Source organism: Berghia stephanieae, chromosome 4 (assembly GCF_034508935.2).
Source record: "Berghia stephanieae isolate SIO BIC M18660-M18661 chromosome 4, UCSD_Bste_1.3, whole genome shotgun sequence".
NCBI classification, from domain to species: Eukaryota; Metazoa; Mollusca; class Gastropoda; order Nudibranchia; family Aeolidiidae; genus Berghia; species Berghia stephanieae.
This window is the reverse complement of record NC_088363.1, coordinates 6540552-6558051: the sequence shown is the minus strand read 5'-3', so window position 1 is coordinate 6558051 and position 17500 is coordinate 6540552. Positions and strand designations below refer to the sequence as shown.

General features: G+C 39.5%; 2 protein-coding genes across 2 annotated transcripts in view; both read left to right on the top strand.

The window, feature by feature from the left end:
* The window catches only part of LOC144969956 (uncharacterized), a 263401-nt gene that overhangs the window by 161837 nt on the left and 84064 nt on the right, over positions 1-17500 (top strand). The window lies entirely within an intron of this gene.
* The window catches only part of LOC144971676 (phospholipid scramblase 1-like), a 17973-nt gene continuing 1587 nt past the window's right edge, over positions 1115-17500 (top strand). The window contains exons 1-8 of the mRNA XM_078912750.1: positions 1115-1154; positions 3512-3622; positions 5444-5554; positions 6352-6429; positions 9252-9328; positions 10956-11089; positions 12093-12207; positions 14234-14336. Coding sequence (XP_078768876.1) covers positions 3589-3622; positions 5444-5554; positions 6352-6429; positions 9252-9328; positions 10956-11089; positions 12093-12207; positions 14234-14336 — 652 coding nt within the window. The 5' untranslated portion in view covers positions 1115-1154; positions 3512-3588. The remainder of the gene's footprint in view (positions 1155-3511; positions 3623-5443; positions 5555-6351; positions 6430-9251; positions 9329-10955; positions 11090-12092; positions 12208-14233; positions 14337-17500) is intronic.

Genomic DNA, 17500 nt, shown 5'->3' with positions numbered 1-17500 from the left:
TCGGAGGGTCCAGGGTTCGAGTCCCGCTCTCAGCGATGCATAGTTGAGTCTTCGGAAAAAAGTTTTTTACTCACATTGTCTCATAGCACTCAGGTGTAAAACAAGTACCGGGCCGTTAACAGCGTTGTTTCTGTCGAAATAAAATTTGTAATATCGCCCGACAGGCGTCATGCCCCGTTCTACATGGTAAGTGTTGCTGTTGGCTTGGGAACCCTTGTAAAGCGGTTTGAGCACTTTCAATGGATATTGCTCTATAAAAAAATCTCAAGATTATTTAGACATTTTTATTCAATTTCCCTGTTTGTTTGTCTGTTTTTAGGTGTTTAACGGAGCTTTCGACACAATTTAGGTAATTTAAGCGCACGCAATTTCTCTGTGCTCTAAGGGTAGCACGTCAGATCGATAATCAGCAGGTTTGAGGTTCGATCCCCTGTCGAAGCAGGCTAAGATTTTGGGAAGATAATTTTTTCTTGTATTTGTATAGAAAGTTCGAAGATGACATCACTCAGGTCTTTGTTATTGTTTTTTGACATCTGCGTTTATGAGTAATGCTCACTGAACTGTATTAACCCGACTATAAACGTTCATGGATACACACAGTTTTGTGTGTTGGTCCGTTTTACTTCCGGATGGCAGTATTATGAGCTTCTTAGCCAAGCGCATACTATCTATTTTCAGTCCTGTTTTGGCTGGTGCTGTTTCTTAAGGTTCTGTGGTCTTGTGGTATGACACTCGCTTTCGGATCGAATGGTCCGGGGTTCGAGCCTTGCTCAGAGCATAGATGACTCGTTTAAAAAACATTCTCTTTACTCAACATTGTCTCACCGTACTCAGGTGTAAAATGAGTTCCTGGCCATTAACAGCGTTGTCTCTGTCTGAAAAAAAACTGCAATAAATCCTAACAGCCGCCATGTCTCGTCCTACATGTCAAGTGTTGCTGCTGGTCAGGAACCCCTTGTAAAGCGCTTTGAGCACGTTTAGTGGATATTGCCCTTCATTATAAAAGATCAAGTTTTTTTTCAGTTTTTTTAATCTATTTTTTTAAGTTCACACTCTTTCAGATCTCCACGATGAAACACAAAATATGCATCCCTACAAAACGGAAGTCACCGAAGTTTGTCTGCATAAAAACATGAGACTTTGAAGCAAAGCAGGTGAGTTCATCAATTATAATAGTAATAAAGGGAGGCCTTCCGAAAGCTCCTACATCCCCATTATTCTTTGTTTTTTTATAATGTTTTCGTAGGGGATTTGGGAGGGGGGAGACTTTTTTTAGGAGCTTTCGGAAGGCCTCCCGTAATAAATCTTTATTGTCCACAAAAATGGAAAATCTTTCATTGCTCCCAAAACGAATATAATAAACATGAATAGAAATGTGTGGGTCTTGTTATATTTCATAGTATTACTACCACTACAACTATGACTACTACTATTACTGATACTACTACCACTATTATTACTACCACTACAACTATTACTACTACTATTACTGATACTACTACCACTATTACTACTACCACTACAACTACTACTACTATTACTGATACTACTACCACTATTACTATTACTACCACTACAACTATGACTACTACTATTACTGATACTACTACCACTATTACTATTACTACCACTACAACTATGACTACTACTATTACTGATACTACTACCACTATTACTACTACCACTACAACTACTACTACTATTACTGATACTACTACCACTATTACTATTACTACCACTACAACTATGACTACTACTATTACTGATACTACTACCACTATTACTACTACCACTACAACTACTACTACTATTACTGATACTACTACCACTATTACTATTACTACCACTACAAACTACTACTATTACTATACTAACTATTACTATACTACATACTATACTACTATACTATATACTACACTATACTACTACTACTACAACTACTACTACTATTACTGATACTACTACCACTTACTATTACTACTACACACATACATACTACTACTACTATTACTGATACTACTACCACTATTACTATTACTAACCCACTACACACTACTACTACTACTATTACTATACTACTACCACTATTACTACTACTACTACTACTACTACTACTACTACTACTACTACTACTACTACTACTACTACTACTACTACTATACTACTACTACTACTATACACTACTACTACTACTACTACTACTACTACTACTACTACTACACTACTACATACTATACTACTACTATACTACTACTACTAAACTAATACTATACTACTACTACTACACTATACTACTACTACTACTACTACTACTACTACTACTACTACTACTACTACTACTACTACTACTACTACTACTACTACTACTACTACTACTACTACTACTACAACGACGACGACGACGACAACAATGACAACAATAACAACAACAACAACAAAAGCAACCTCATCATCATCATCATCATCATCATCCTCATCATCATCATTAACAACAACAAGAACTATAATAATAATAATAATGATGATGATGATGATAATAATAATAATAATAATATAATAATAATAATATAATAATAATAATAATAATAATGATGATGATGATGATGATGATGATGATGATGATGATGATGATGATGATGATGATGATGATCATAATAATAATAATAATAATAATAATAATAATAATAATAATAATAATAATAATAATAGTAATAATAATACTAATAATAATAATAATAATAATAATATAATAATAATAATAATAATAATAATAATAATAATAATGATAATAATAATAATGATAATAATAATAATAATAATAATAATAATAATAATAATAATAATAATAATAATAATATAATAATAATAATAATAATAATAATAATAATAATAATAATAATAATAATAATGCTAATAATAATAATAATAATAATATAATAATAATAATAATAATAATAACAATGATACTACTACTACTACTACTACTACTACTACTACTACTACTACTACTACTACTACTACTACTACTACTAATAATAATAATAATAATAATAATAATAATAATAATAATAATAATAATAATAATAATTATAGTAATAATAATTCTAGATTATTTATATTAAACTCGATCATTCGTTGGTTGTCAGATGACATCAGATTTCATCGATAATTTAATCACCTATTTTACACAATGAAAATTTCCCACAAATCTGCTGGAATATTGAAAAGGAGTTTGGTTAGAATTGCTGCTGGTTTCCTTTCAAGTTTTAGTCCACTCCAAATTTGTTTTTGCTTTTTAAATTAGATTTGAGCAAATAAAATCTTATTAATTGTTATCTTTAAGCTGTTCATAGATATAACAATTTTCCCAGGAAGGGGGGGGGGGGGGGAGCTTGTTTTTAAGTTTTGGTGTTGTTGTTTTTTTTGTTTTTTTTTTTATTGTTGATGTAATGTTTTGTGGTTTTGTATTTTTTTTATTGATTTGATTTTTATTCTATTTTATCGAGCACAGAACGCCAGAAGGAAACAAGAAAATAAATAAATAAATAAACTAAAGATCTACGAGGTCAAAGGTTAAGAGAAAGGAAGATGTATTACCCGCAACCGCAAATGCCTGGCCAATGTGAGTATGATAGAAAGAAATGGAGTGGTGGTGGTGGTGGTGGGGGGGGGGGGGGCAAGGGGGTTCCCGCACGTACCTCGAGTCGGAGTTATCCAGGTTTCTATTGCGTGAAACAGACAATAGCAATTGCTTGCTATCGTTTGGATTGGACGCTTAGTGCATCGCAAAGTACTTTCCGCCAAATCTAACAGACAGACACATTCACTGCTGGGGGTCAGAAAAAATCTCGACTGCACCCCGGGTCGATTTTGGTCCCTGGTCCTTTGCATGTGAAGCGAGTGCTCTACCAACTGAGCTATCGGGACCCCCTGAGCTAAGGGAAACAACCCAAGTATTCCTTTTACTAGCCCTTTAAAAAAAACTGTAAAAATAACAACCTAAGAACCTTTAATACAGTATAGATAGTTCAAAGATGACGTCACTCAGGTCTTTGTTGTTTTTTTTTTTTGCCATCCCCGTTTATGAGTAATGCTCACTGAACTATATTAACCCGACTATAAACGTTCATGGATAGATACAGTTTTGTGTGTTGGTCCGTTATACTTCCGGATGGCAATGTTATGAGCTTCTTAGCTAAGCGCATACTATCTATATAACTGTCCCGAATGGAAAAAGGCCTCGGACATGAGATAACCATAATAGGATTCAACAGTCGTAACGTCACTTCCTTCCTAATGACGCATGGTAACTTAGTAACACTGGCTCTAAACTATCGGAACAATGGCGGACGCCCGTATGAAATATTTCTCCGGCGAGCATAAAAGCGTATTCAGAGGAAAAAACCCCATAAATTTGATCATGTTTTGACTTTTACACATTCTGATCACAAGGCATATGAAAAGTTCTAGCCCGCATGAAGAATAAAAAGTAATGATTTTCTTTGTTTAGAACCAAGATGGCCGCCGTTGCCGGGCGGCGTGACATCAGACTACTGAATCCAATTGAAAAACAAACACTAGAACTCCTCCACCGTCTGTCAATACCTCAAGGACAATAATGGCCGCGGAAAACCAAAACAATGGTCGTACTATTAGAAAGTTTTACCAAACACGGAACGTTTTGGACTCAAATTCTTTCTTCAACCAACAACAACAACAACAACAAAAACATAAATAAATACACTAATAAAAACTAAATCAACGCCATATAAATATTTAGCGCGTTCTGTCGGTAAGGAAAAATATGATCTCGGAATGTCAACCATTAAAAAAAAAAATTGTTGTTGGCTGAAGAAGGGTTTTGAGCACGAAACGTCTGTGTTTGATATAATTTAGTTCTTTTCCTAAGCTGTTATATTATATTTATTTTCGTTCATCACTTTTTACAGCCCAAAGCTTCTAGCAGCTTGGTATTATTGACTTCTTTGTTGTTGCGGCAATGTGGTCTAGTGGTATGACACTTGCCTTCGGATCGGAAGGTCCTGGGTTGAGTCCCGTTCTGAGCGGCGCATAGTTGAGTCTATGGAAAATGCTCTTTATTCACATTTATCCCGGTTTCTATAATGGGAAACGGACAATATCAATCGCTTGCTATCATTTGGAATTTGGATAAGACCCTAATCTATCGCAAAGTGCTTTCCGCCAGGTCTAAAATACCCAGCTACCCATTCCCTCTGGCTAGACAGGGGGATCAGAAAATAATATCGACTGCACCCGGGATCGATCTTGGTTCCATATCGTGTGAAACGAGTGCTCTACCAACTGAGCTAGGGAACAGCCCCCCCCCCCCCCCCCATTTAATGGATAATGCGCTAAATATAATCTCAAGTTGTTTTTAGTTTCATATTTATAAGCTCTCATCTCCAATGATTTTTTTCCCTAGACCAATGGATGCAACCCGTTAACGTACAAATACCGAGATGCCCTCCTGGTCTGGAGTACCTTTCAATGCTGAACCAGGTGCTGGTCAAACAAGAAACTCAAGCACTGGAAGGTCGGTGATCATGTCTCGTTATCACTTGGTATTCTTACCAATAAATACCATCAACTAGGCGAACTTTACTTGAAGGGGTAGCTTAGTCTCCTTTAGTTTGCACCAATAAGGAACAAAAGTGTGATGTTAATAAACTGGTTCCTATTTCATTGGAAGTGTATAACCAGTTTCCGAAGGACCGAATACATAAATTGTGTTATTGATCTTCTGGTGTCAGAGTGATGATATGTTATTTTCAAGGCTAAATACATGCTGGTCGTCCTAAAGATCCATCCTCGCTCTTTTACCCTCATTTACGAAAAGCTCTCAAACCTGGGACTTCCGAAAGGTCTGAAGTTTGAGAGATTTTGGCAACTGGTACTGTATGCATGGAATAGAAATAATATGGTTTAAAATGACCTGCTGTGGAAATAAAGGAAATAATGTGAAGTGCGTTGAGCATGGTAACTTTTGTGCGGCTATGTAGTCTTGTGGTATGACACTCGCTTTCGGATTGGAAGGTCCTGGGTTCGAGCCTTGCTCTTTACTCACATTCTCTCACAGTACTCTGGTGTAAAATGAGTACCTGACCGTTAACAGCGTTGTTTCTTTCGGGGAAAAAAATTGTAATATCGCCTAACAGGCGTCATCGTGTGTCGTCTTACATTTTAAGTGTTTCTGTTGGTCTGTGACCCATAGTAAAGCGCTTTAAGCATGTTTAGTGGATATTGCGCTATATAAAATCTCAAGCTCAACTTTCTATCCGTGTGAAATTCGCTATACAAATGCTCATGTTGGTGTTTATCTTTTATTGACAGTGATAATCGACTGGGAATGCGCCAATAAGTACAGGATCTTCAACAGCATGGGACAGCAGTGTTACAACGCAATGGAAGGTAGGTCAAATCCCTACAACAACAAAAAATAGTCGCTCAGACCGTAGCCATCGTAAAGTTTTATAGCCTGACCGTGGCCTTCGTAAAGTTATGGCCTGATACTGACCAAAAAATGACGTCAAAATGCCAGTCTTTTGCCACAAAAGAAAACAAATCGTGAGTTGTATTCAATAGATCAATCAATGAAATAACTTGTTTCCACGAGCTCTACTAACGACAACTCACTAGGCGGTGCAAAAACCAAATAATGACATCAAACTGCCAGTCCTTTTGGATTTCAGTATCAGGCTATAACATAACGATGGCTACGCTGATACTGACCAAAAAATGACGTCAAAATGCCAGTCTTTTGCCACAAAAGAAAACAAATCGTGAGTTGTATTCAGTAGTTCAACCAATGAAATAACTTGTTTCCATCTAACGACAACTCGCTAGGCGGTGCAAAAACCAAATAATGACGTCAAACTCCCAGTCCTTTTGGATTTCAGTATCAGGCTATAACATAACGATGGCTACGGCCTGACACTGAAACCCAAAAAGACTGGCATTTTGACGTCATCATTTGGTTTTTGCACCGCCTAGTGAATTGTCGTTAGTAGAGCTCATGGAAACAAGTTATTTCATTTGGTTGAACTATTGAATACAACTCACGATTTGTTTTCTTTTGCGGCCAAAGACTGGTATTTTGACGTCATTTTTTGGCTATTAGTTAACGATGGCTACGCTCAGAGCCATTAGGCGCATGAAGCCATACTTTATCCCGGTTTCTATTGCGTGAAAAGACAACATCAAGTGATTGTTACTCTTTGGGTAGGACACTAGTCTATCGCAAAGTACTTTCCGCCAGATATATCATAATAAACCCAGCTACCCAGTCATTGCCAAATAAAAGGAGGACGAAGGAGAGGGGAGGGGGGGGGGTAGATAAAAAACAACATCGATTTCACGCTAGATGGATCTGGGTCCCGTAGAGTGAAGTGAGTGCTCTACCAACTGGGCTATCTGGCCCCCTAGTCATTCCAAGCGATGTTGGCAGCAACTGTGGATGTTTAAAAATGTACTAGACGGATTTGAACAACTTCAAAAATATAAACAATAATATTATATGGAGTGGTTGTATAGATAGTTCGAAGATGACGTCACTCAGGTCTTTGTTAATTGTTTTTTTTTTTTTGCCATCCGCGTTTGTCCGAAAAATTGTAATATCGCCTAACAGGCGGCATGTCCCGTCCTACATGTTAAATGTTGCTGTTGACCAGGGACCCCTTGTCAAGCGCTTTGAGCACATTTAGTGGATATTGCGCTATATAAAAGCTCAATTTAATTAAATTTGATTTATTTCGAGGTCCGAGGCTTTTTTTTTTCCATTAGGGACAGTTATATATTGTAGTAAAGGTTCTCGGGTTGTTATTTTCACAGGTTTTAAAATTATTTTTAGGGTTAGTTAAAGGAATAGTTGGGTTGTTTCCCTTAGCTCGAGGAACGTAACAGAGACGGGAAACTTCAGGAATGACAAAGGGTTTTAATAGCAGACGATGCGTAATTAAGTCAGGTCGTGTCAAGTAGGTAAACATCCTATCTTTTTTAGCTTTATATAGCGCAATATTCACTAAATGGGGTCCCTGGTCAACAGCAACATTTAACATGTAGGACGGGACATGCCGCCTGTTAGGCGATATTACAATTTTTCGGACAAAGACACTGCTGTTAACGGCCAGGTACTCATTTTACACCTGAGTACGGTGAGAGAAAGTGTGTAAAGAGCCTTTTCAAAGGACTCAACTATGCGCCGAGCGCGAGGCTCGAACTCAGGATCTTCCGATTCGAAAGCGAGTGTCATACCACTAGGCCACATAGCCGCACAAGATAACCATAATAGAAAAACAAACACTAGGACTTCTGTACCATCTTTCAATGAGAAAAGAGCCTTTTCCAAGGACTTAACTATGCGCCGAGCGCGAGGCTCGAACCCTGGACCTTCCGATCCGAAAGCGGGTGTCATACCACAAGACCACATAGCCGCACTTTGATTATATAATATAACTTAGTTTTGGCTCAGTTTTTCGCAGCTTTCTATGTCCAGGTGGGTGATTATTTCTCACTTAATTCTCTCTCACGGGCTATTGATGCTGTGCGTTTGGATAAAGTGTTCACAATATCCGCCAGCCGGATAAAACATACCAACACACGAAACTATGTGTATCTTTGAAGGTTTATAGTCTGGTCGATAGAATTTAATGAGAACTAATCATGAAAATGGCTGGCGAAAGACAATTACAAAGAACAGAATGACGTCACTTTCGTTCCATCTATAAACTTTTTAATTTAAACATAGTATAGTGAATTGGTACGATTGACATGGCGGGTAGATTTGATGTGTACTTTATCTAACCACATACCATCAACCCTCAAATGCTTTGTTTACCTACTTGACATTGAAAAATCCACAAAGGGAAGCCGTGCCGAGGTTGTGCGGCTATATATGGTCTTGTGGTATGCCACTCGCTTTCCGATCGGAAGGTTTTGAGTTCTAGCTTCGCTCGGCTCATAGTTGAGTCCTTGGAAAAGGCTCTTTACTCACATTCTCTTACCGTACTGAGGTGCAAAATTAAAACCTGGCTGTTAACAGCGTTGTATCTGTCGGAAATAAAATTTGTATTATCGCCTAACAGGTGCCATATCTCGTTCTAGATGTTACGTGTTGCTGTTGGTCAAGGACCCTTTGTAAAGCGCTTTGAGCACGTTTAGTGGATATTGCGCTATATAAAAGCTCAAATTTAAAGCTCAATTTTAGTTTGATGTCTCCATTTTCCATGTTTCAGAATCCAACTGCTGCTGCCGGCAATTCTGCGGCCTTCGGCGATCCTTCACAATGCATATCACGGACAACGCAGGAATGGTAGTGGCTTTATGGGATTTGTGGGAAAGGGAGAGGGGCCGGGGGTGGGGTTGTGGCTAACGTTAACTTATAGATAGTGTGCAGATGACGTCACTCAGGCCTTTGTTATTGTTTTTGCCATCCGCGTTTGTGAGTTGTTCTCACTAAACTGTATTAACCAGACTTTAAACGTTCATGGTTACACAGTGTTTGTGTGTTGGTCCGTTATACTTCCGGATGGCAATGTTGTGAACTCCTTGGTCAAGCGCATTCTATCTATAGATAGAATGGAGTTGACGTCACTCGGGTCTTTGTTATTGTGTTTTGTCATCCACGTTTATAAGTAATTCTTACCGAACTGTATTATCCAGAATACGAAAGTTCAAGGTTACACATAGTTTTGTGTGTTGGTCCGTTATAGATAGTATGCGCTTGGCTAAGAAGCTCATAACATTGCCATCCGGAAGTATAACGAACCAACACACAAAACTGTGTGTATCCATGAACGTTTATAGTCAGGTTAATACATTTCAGTGAGAATTACTCATAGACGCGGATGGCAAAAAACAATAACAAAGACCTGAGTGACGTCATCTTCGAACTATCTATAGCCAGGTTTATACAATTCAGTGAGCATTACTGATAAACGTGGATGGCAAAAAATAATAACAAAGACCTGAGTGACGTCATCTTCGATCTATCTATAAAAATTTTATTCAACGATTACAGAATATTTTTGAAAATTTTATTGGTGTGGTGTGAAATTTGGTGTAAAAGACAGCTGATTGGTAATTATAAAAAATATATTTTGATGCGCATGGATAACAATCCAACGTTTTTAGTTTTGGGTCAAATTATCATTGAAGCAGAAGGAGACAAAAACCAATTGTGGTGATAGAAGTACTAATACCATACCGTTTGGTTACAGAATATCTAATAATCTTACTTGGAGCAAAGAGTGTGTAGGGTAACGTAGTTACCAAGAGCTCTCACTTGTCTTAACCGCAATGCTATTGTCGCGTGCCAGGCGAGACAGCGAGATGAGTGTGCTCCGCGTGTATCATGCGCATGGCTTACTGATACAATGAAGAAAATAGGAGTAGAAGACGGGAGATGCTTGGCTTCACCAAAAGCGGGAAGTGAGAGCTCTTGTTAACATAACAATCGTTACCTACACGCTCTTTGCTTGGAGGGGTGGAATAAAAGTATTCTTTCACTTTTTTGTATTTATCAAACTCGTTATATTTTAATCGTGCAATAACAAATATGCCTACTCGCAAGCTCGTTGTGTTATTGGGCAGGATAAAAATAACTCGTTTAATAAGTACAAAGAAATGAAAGAATCGTGTATTAATATCTGAAATATTTATGGTGCGTATTTATCACATGTAACGTTGGTACCGACCTGTCTGGCGGTCGGCATCTGATCACCACCTATGTCAATAAAGACATGCGATACATCACCAGAACGACATAAGAAATCTTTTATAATGTGAGTAAAGAGCCTTTTCCAAGGACTCAACAAGGCGCTGAACGAGGCTCGAACTCGGGATACTCTAATCCGAAAGCAGGTGTCGTACCAGAAGACCGCATAGCCGCACATCTATACAATTTACACAATTCATGTCTTTACTCTATTCTCTCCAAGGACATCTTTACAGTAGAGCGTCCATTCAAATGCTGCGCAGGCAATTTCTCGTGGTGTGCTTGCTGCAGCCCTTGCCAAGATGAGGTCAGGGTGAAGGCCAGGGATGGAAGCCTTCTGGGAACTGTGAAAGAGGCGTGAGTAAAATAAAAAGTATATATATATATATATATATATATATATATATATATATATATATATATATATATATCTATATATATCAATCACCAATCACTAATCACTAATCACCACTACACAACGGAAGCAAAGCCATCCGGAGTGTAAATACCTCAAACGGAATACATTTCTTTCTTCGGACATTGTGCCGACTGAAGACGTGGACGAAAGCCACAGAGACGTACGTCTTGGCCATATATAATGTGAGTGACAATTTATATTATATATATATATATATATATATATATATTATATACTTTTATATATATATATATATATATATATATATATATATATATATATATATATATCAAGTCAAATAGCCTTTGAGAGCCATGATGCCCATGAATCATTGCCAATGTGATTTGGTTTATGATACAAATGGCACAATTTAAGTAGAGTCCCTCAAGAACGTAGCCATCGTTAACGTATAGCCTGACTCTAAAAACCCAGCTAGACCCGTCGTTTGACGTCATTTTTAGGTCTGTGGACCTAGTGAGTTGTCTTTTGTAGTGGGCAAGGAAACAAGTGATTCCATTGGTTGAACTGTTGTATATAACTCAAGATTTGTTTTGCTTTGTGGCCAAAGACTAGTCTTTCGACGTCAATTGTTGGTCAGTGTCAGGTCATGAGTTTACGAAGGCCACGCTCAGAGCCATGGGGTCAGCTGTGCCCAAGTATTTCCCAGGTTTTCTATTGCGTGAAACGGGCAATAGGTATTGCTCGCTATCCCTTGGACCGGACGCTAGTCTATCGCAACGTGCTTTCCACCAGTTCTGACAAAACCAGTCTACCCAATCACTGCTGAGTGGACAGGCGGGATCAGAAGGGGGAACAACATTTCTATTGCCCCCGGGATCGATCTTGGTCTCCTTGCTTGTTAAGGTAGTGCTCTACCAACGGATCTGGCCGGACCCCCAAATGACACAATAAGAGATTATAATCATATTTCTCCTATTCCAGGTGTTCTATCTGGTACCCTCATTACAAGATCTGTGATGCAAACGATATGGTGTCCTATGAGATCTGGGGTCCATTCTGTACGTGTACCTTTTGTAGAGGGGATGTCTCATTCTCTGTAAGTGGTTTGTTATGTGCGGCTATGGATAACAGCTTTTTTATGTTGATTTGGTAATGCTGGCGTACTCAAGAAAAACCCATATTTAAAAATTTGGCCAGACAACTCGTCCTTCAAATATCGATCGATTTAAATGACCAGCATCTTGGCCAATGGCTGTTGTTATTGTTGTTGTTGTTGTTGTTGTTGTTGTTGTTGCTGTTGTTGTTGTTGTTGTTGTGATGGTGATGATGATGGTGATGGTATTGGGGGATGGTTGATGTGTGATGGCGGTAGTGGGGGGGGGGATGTTGTTGTTGTTTGATGGCGGTAGTGGGGGGGGGGGGTAGGGAAGGGGGGGGGATGGGCGTTGTTGTGTTCGTGATGTAGGTGGAGAATGATAGTGGTGGTAGTGGTGAATGGCTGTGATGGTGGTGGCGGGAAGGGGGGAATGGTTATTATGGTGGTGGCGGTGATGATGGTGGTGGTAGTGAGGCTGGGTGTGGTTGTTGTGGTGGTGGTAGTGGTGATGATGGTGATTGGTTGTAGTGTTAGCAAAAAGTGTGTGTGGGGGGGGGGGGGTTTGATGTGAATTATAGTTGTGATAGTGGATGTGATTGTGCTGTTATTGTTATTGTTTTTGATGATGTTCAGAAACCACAGAGGCTCCTGGTAGTTGTAAAGAAAAATATAGGTATAGGGAATGAGATAAGCGGAAGAGTAGCGTCCCTTGATTGGACGTCACCTTACACAGAGAACGCCAATTTGGTTTTGAAGTGTCTCAAGCCGCTTTCACCGGAAGCGAGGACGAGAGACGCATGCGCACAATCAACATGACGTTCTCTATCTAATAACTTTTCCGTCGGTGACGTCACAGACTATGGGTGACGTCCAATCAAGGGACGCTACTCTTCCGCTAATCTCATTCCCTATTGAAATTGTCCCAACTATCAGGAACCTCTGTGATGTATTGGTAGCACGTCTGACCGGTAATCAGAAGCCTGAGATTCGAACCCCAGTAGAGGTAGACTGATATTTTGGGATGTTTTTTTCTTTCGTGCGTTATCTGACACCTTTCATACACACTTGTTCAGATCTTTATGTTACGTAACAGCCGGGTCGTGGGTTCGAATCTCCAATGCCGAAAAGTTCAAATTCTCTATTGTTTTCTGGCACTTTTCTACTCCCTTCATTTCTTGTTATTACCGACATAATTGCCTGCACCACTCACTTCTGCGGCTATGCAGTCTTGTGGTATGTCACTTGCTTTCGGATCGGAAGGTCCTGGGTTCGAGCCTCGCTCGGCGTATAGTCGAGTCCTTGTAAAAGACTCTTTACTCACATTCTCTCATCGCATTCTGGTGTAAAATGAGTATCTGGCTGTTAACAGCATTATCTCTGTCGGGGAAAAAATATCTCCAAACAGGCATCGTGTCTTGTTCTTCATGTCACGTGTTGCTGTTGGTCATGGACTCTTTGTAAAGCGCATTGCCAACGTTTAGTGGATATTGCTCTAAATAAAAGCTCTGCTTCTTAAAAGCTCAACTTGTCTGACTTTTGGAATTTTTTGTGAAGTTTTTATTACTCTAGTGAAAGTTGAAAAAAAGGGTTTTGAGCCCAAAACGTTACACGTTAAGTAATTTGTTGTTGTTGTTTGTTTTTTTTTAAGCGGCCATATTTATTTTTGTGGGTTTTTTTTAAAAAAGAGGGCATTATATGAGCTTTTATATAGCGCAAAATCCACTCAATGTGCTTAAAGCGCTTTACAAGGGGTCCCTGGCCAACAGCAACATTTAATATTTAGGACGGGATATGACGCCTGTTAGGCGATGTTATAATTTTTTCGGATAGAGACAACCCTGTTAACGACCAGGTACTCATTTTACACCTGAGTACGGTGAGAGAATGTGAGTAAAGAGCCTTCTCCATGGACTCAACTATGCGCCGAGTGCGAGGCTCGAACCCAGGACCTTCCGATCCGAAAGCGAGTGTCATACCACAAGACCACATAGCCGCACATTGTCAATTTTTGCGTGTTTGTCTCTAGGTCAGAGCTCTAGGAAGCGATATAGAAATTGGGCAGATCAAAAAGATGTGGAGCGGCGCCTTAAGAGAAGTGTTCACAGACTCGGACAACTTTGGGGTCACTTGTGAGTATATATAGGGAATGAGATTAGCGGAAGAGTAGCGTCCCTTGATTGGACGTCACCGGTGGAGAAGTTATTTGTAAACAAACCAACTACAAGCCAAGCGCTCCTAATAAAGACATTATTATTATCCATATTTCTGTATAAAAATTCATATCATAATCAACGTTATGCATTTTTGTACAGAAATATGAATAATAAATTGTGTATTTGGACCGCTTGGCTTGTAGTTGGTTTGTTTACAAATAACTTCTCCATCGGTGACGTCCAATCAAGGGACGTTACTCTTCCGCTAATCTTATTCCCTATTGTTGGTTTGTTGGTTTTTGGGTTGTTTTGTTGTTGTTTTTTTTTTTTTGGGGGGGGGGGGTGTTGTGTTTTTGTTTTTATTTCTAATTGCACCCTTCCACGAAGCATCGTTAGATGCCCGCCGTTGCCTAGACATTCCAAGAAGGAATACGGATAATCTGATGTCAACAGGCTCACCCATGTTGTCACAGCGAGATCCCGTCACCTAGGCATTCCATGATGGAATATAGATAATCCATCGTCTGATGTCAACAGGCTCACCCATGTTGTCACAGTGAGATCCCGTCACCTAGGCATTCCATGATGGAATATAGATAATCCATCGTCTGATGTCAACAGGAATCACCCATGTTGTCACAGTGAGATCCCGTCACCTAGGCATTCCGTGAAGGAATATAGATAATCCATCAAACAGGATGTCTGACGTCAACAGGAATCACCCATGTTGTCACAGTGAGATGGCGTCTCCGAGGCATTCCGTGAAGGAATATAGATAATTCATCAAACAGGATGTCTGGTGTCCACCGGAATCACCCATGTTGTCACAGTGAGATGGCGTCTCCGAGGCATTCCATGAAGGAATATAGATAATTCATCAAACAGGATGTCCACAGGATTCATCCATGTTATTCCAAAGTGAACAAAAATTGGGGGTTACTAATCTTGCCCAAGGAAAAAAAAAACGATAACGATTCAAGCGCCGCTCGATCTCCGGGAACTTCCGTATCACAGCTTTAACTCGTCCCCTATGACTATAAATTAACAAGACACCTACAAGGCCATTCCAAAAATGGTCGACAGTAGTCCTTAAGAGCCACTGGGCCCATGGAACCGGAGTCTATCCCGGTTTCTATAGCGTGAAAAGGACAATAACAGTTGCTAGCTATCCTTTGGCTAGGACGCTACTCTATCGTAAAGTACTTTCCGCCAGATCTAACAGACCCAGCTACCCACTCACTTTCCGCCAGATCTAACAGATCCAGCTACCCAATCACATCTGGATGGACAGAAGGGGGGTCATAAAAAATATCACGACTGCACTCGGAGTCGGTCTTGGTCTCTTTGCGTTTGAAGCGAGTGCTCTACCCACTGAGCTATCGGGACCCCAATAATCGACAGTTGTTATGGTTTAATCTCCTGCGCAGACGCGTACAAAAGTTACCTGAAGAAACAATATTTAAAGAAAACCAAAAACTCGAGTTTTTATATAGCGCAATATCCAATAACCGTGCTCAAAGCGCTTTACAGGGGGTCCCTGACCAACAACAACACGTAATTTGTAGAAAGAGACATGGCGCCTGTTAGGCGAAATCACAATTTTTTTTCGACAGAAACAACGGCCAGGTACTCATTTTACACCTGAGGACGGTGAGAGAATGTGAGTAAAGAGCCTTTTCCAAAGACACAACTATGCGCCGAACGAGGCTCAAACCCAAGACCTTCCGGTCTGAAAGAGAGTGCCATACCACTAGACCACATTGCCACACATAACATAAGACTATGCATTTTCTAAGCCATGAAAACAACAAATCTTCCAAGAGTATAAGAATCCTATAGGGAATGAGATTAGCGGAAGAGTAGCGTCCCTTGATTGGACGTCACCCATACTCTTCCGCTAATCTCATTCCCTATAATTCTTCTTTGTGCGGCTACGTGATCTAGTGGTACGACACTCGCTTTCGGATCGAAAGGTCCTGGATTCGAGCCTCGCTCTCGGAGCATAGTTGAGTCCTTGGAAAAGGCTCTTTACTCACGTTCTCTCACCGTACTCAGGTGTAAAATGAGTCCCTGGCCGTTAACAGCGTTGTCTTTGTCCGAAAAATTGTAATATCACCTAACAGGCGTCATGTCCCGTCCTACATGTTAAATGTTGCTGTTCACCAGGAACCCCTTGTAAAGCGCTTTGAGCACATTTAGTGGATATTGCGCTATATAACGCTCAATTAAAAAGAAAATTCTCTCCTTTGGAGTTTCGATGGGTTTCGTGGCTTATAAATTCAAAGAAATGAAATAGAGCCTGAAACTAGAAGTGATAGATACATCTAATCTGTTGAAGTAGCCCATCCCCATTCAAATGTGTCGTGGTGAACATTTCAGGAAGATGCTATAAGCCGTTACATTAGGGAATGAGATTAGCGGAAGAGTAGCGTCCCTTGATTGGACGTCACCGGCAGAGAAGTTATTTGTACACAATCCAACTACAAGCCAAGCGCTCCAAATAAAAAAAAATATTATTCATATTTCTGTTTTAAAAAATGCATATCATAATCAACGTTATGCATTTTTGTACAGGATTATGAATAATAAATTTTGTATTTGGAGCGCTTGGCTTGTAGTTGGTTTGTTTACAAATAACTTCTCCACTGGTTACATCCAATCAAGGGACGCTACTCTTCCGCAAATCTCATTGCCTATAGTGTCGAGCTTTTTGTTAAAAGGGCAGAATTTGGACTCTGGTAATTCTTTTGACCCATTTTTATTTTTCTCCCAATTTTTGCGTCAAAATCAATTGAATCAAAATAACTCCCTCTGACACGAAAACGACCAACAACATCGTCTCCATCACGACAAACAACATCACCATCACCACAAGCAACATCACCATCACCAACAACATCGTCATCATCACCAACAACACCGTCACCATCACCACAAAAAACATCACCATCACCACAAGCAACATCACCATCACCAACAACATCGTCACCATCACCACAAAAAACATCACCATCACCAACAACACCGTCACCATCACCACTTAAAACATCACCATCACCAACAACACCGTCACCATCACCACAAAAAACATCACCATCACCAACAACATCGTCACCATCACCACAAAAAAACATCATCCT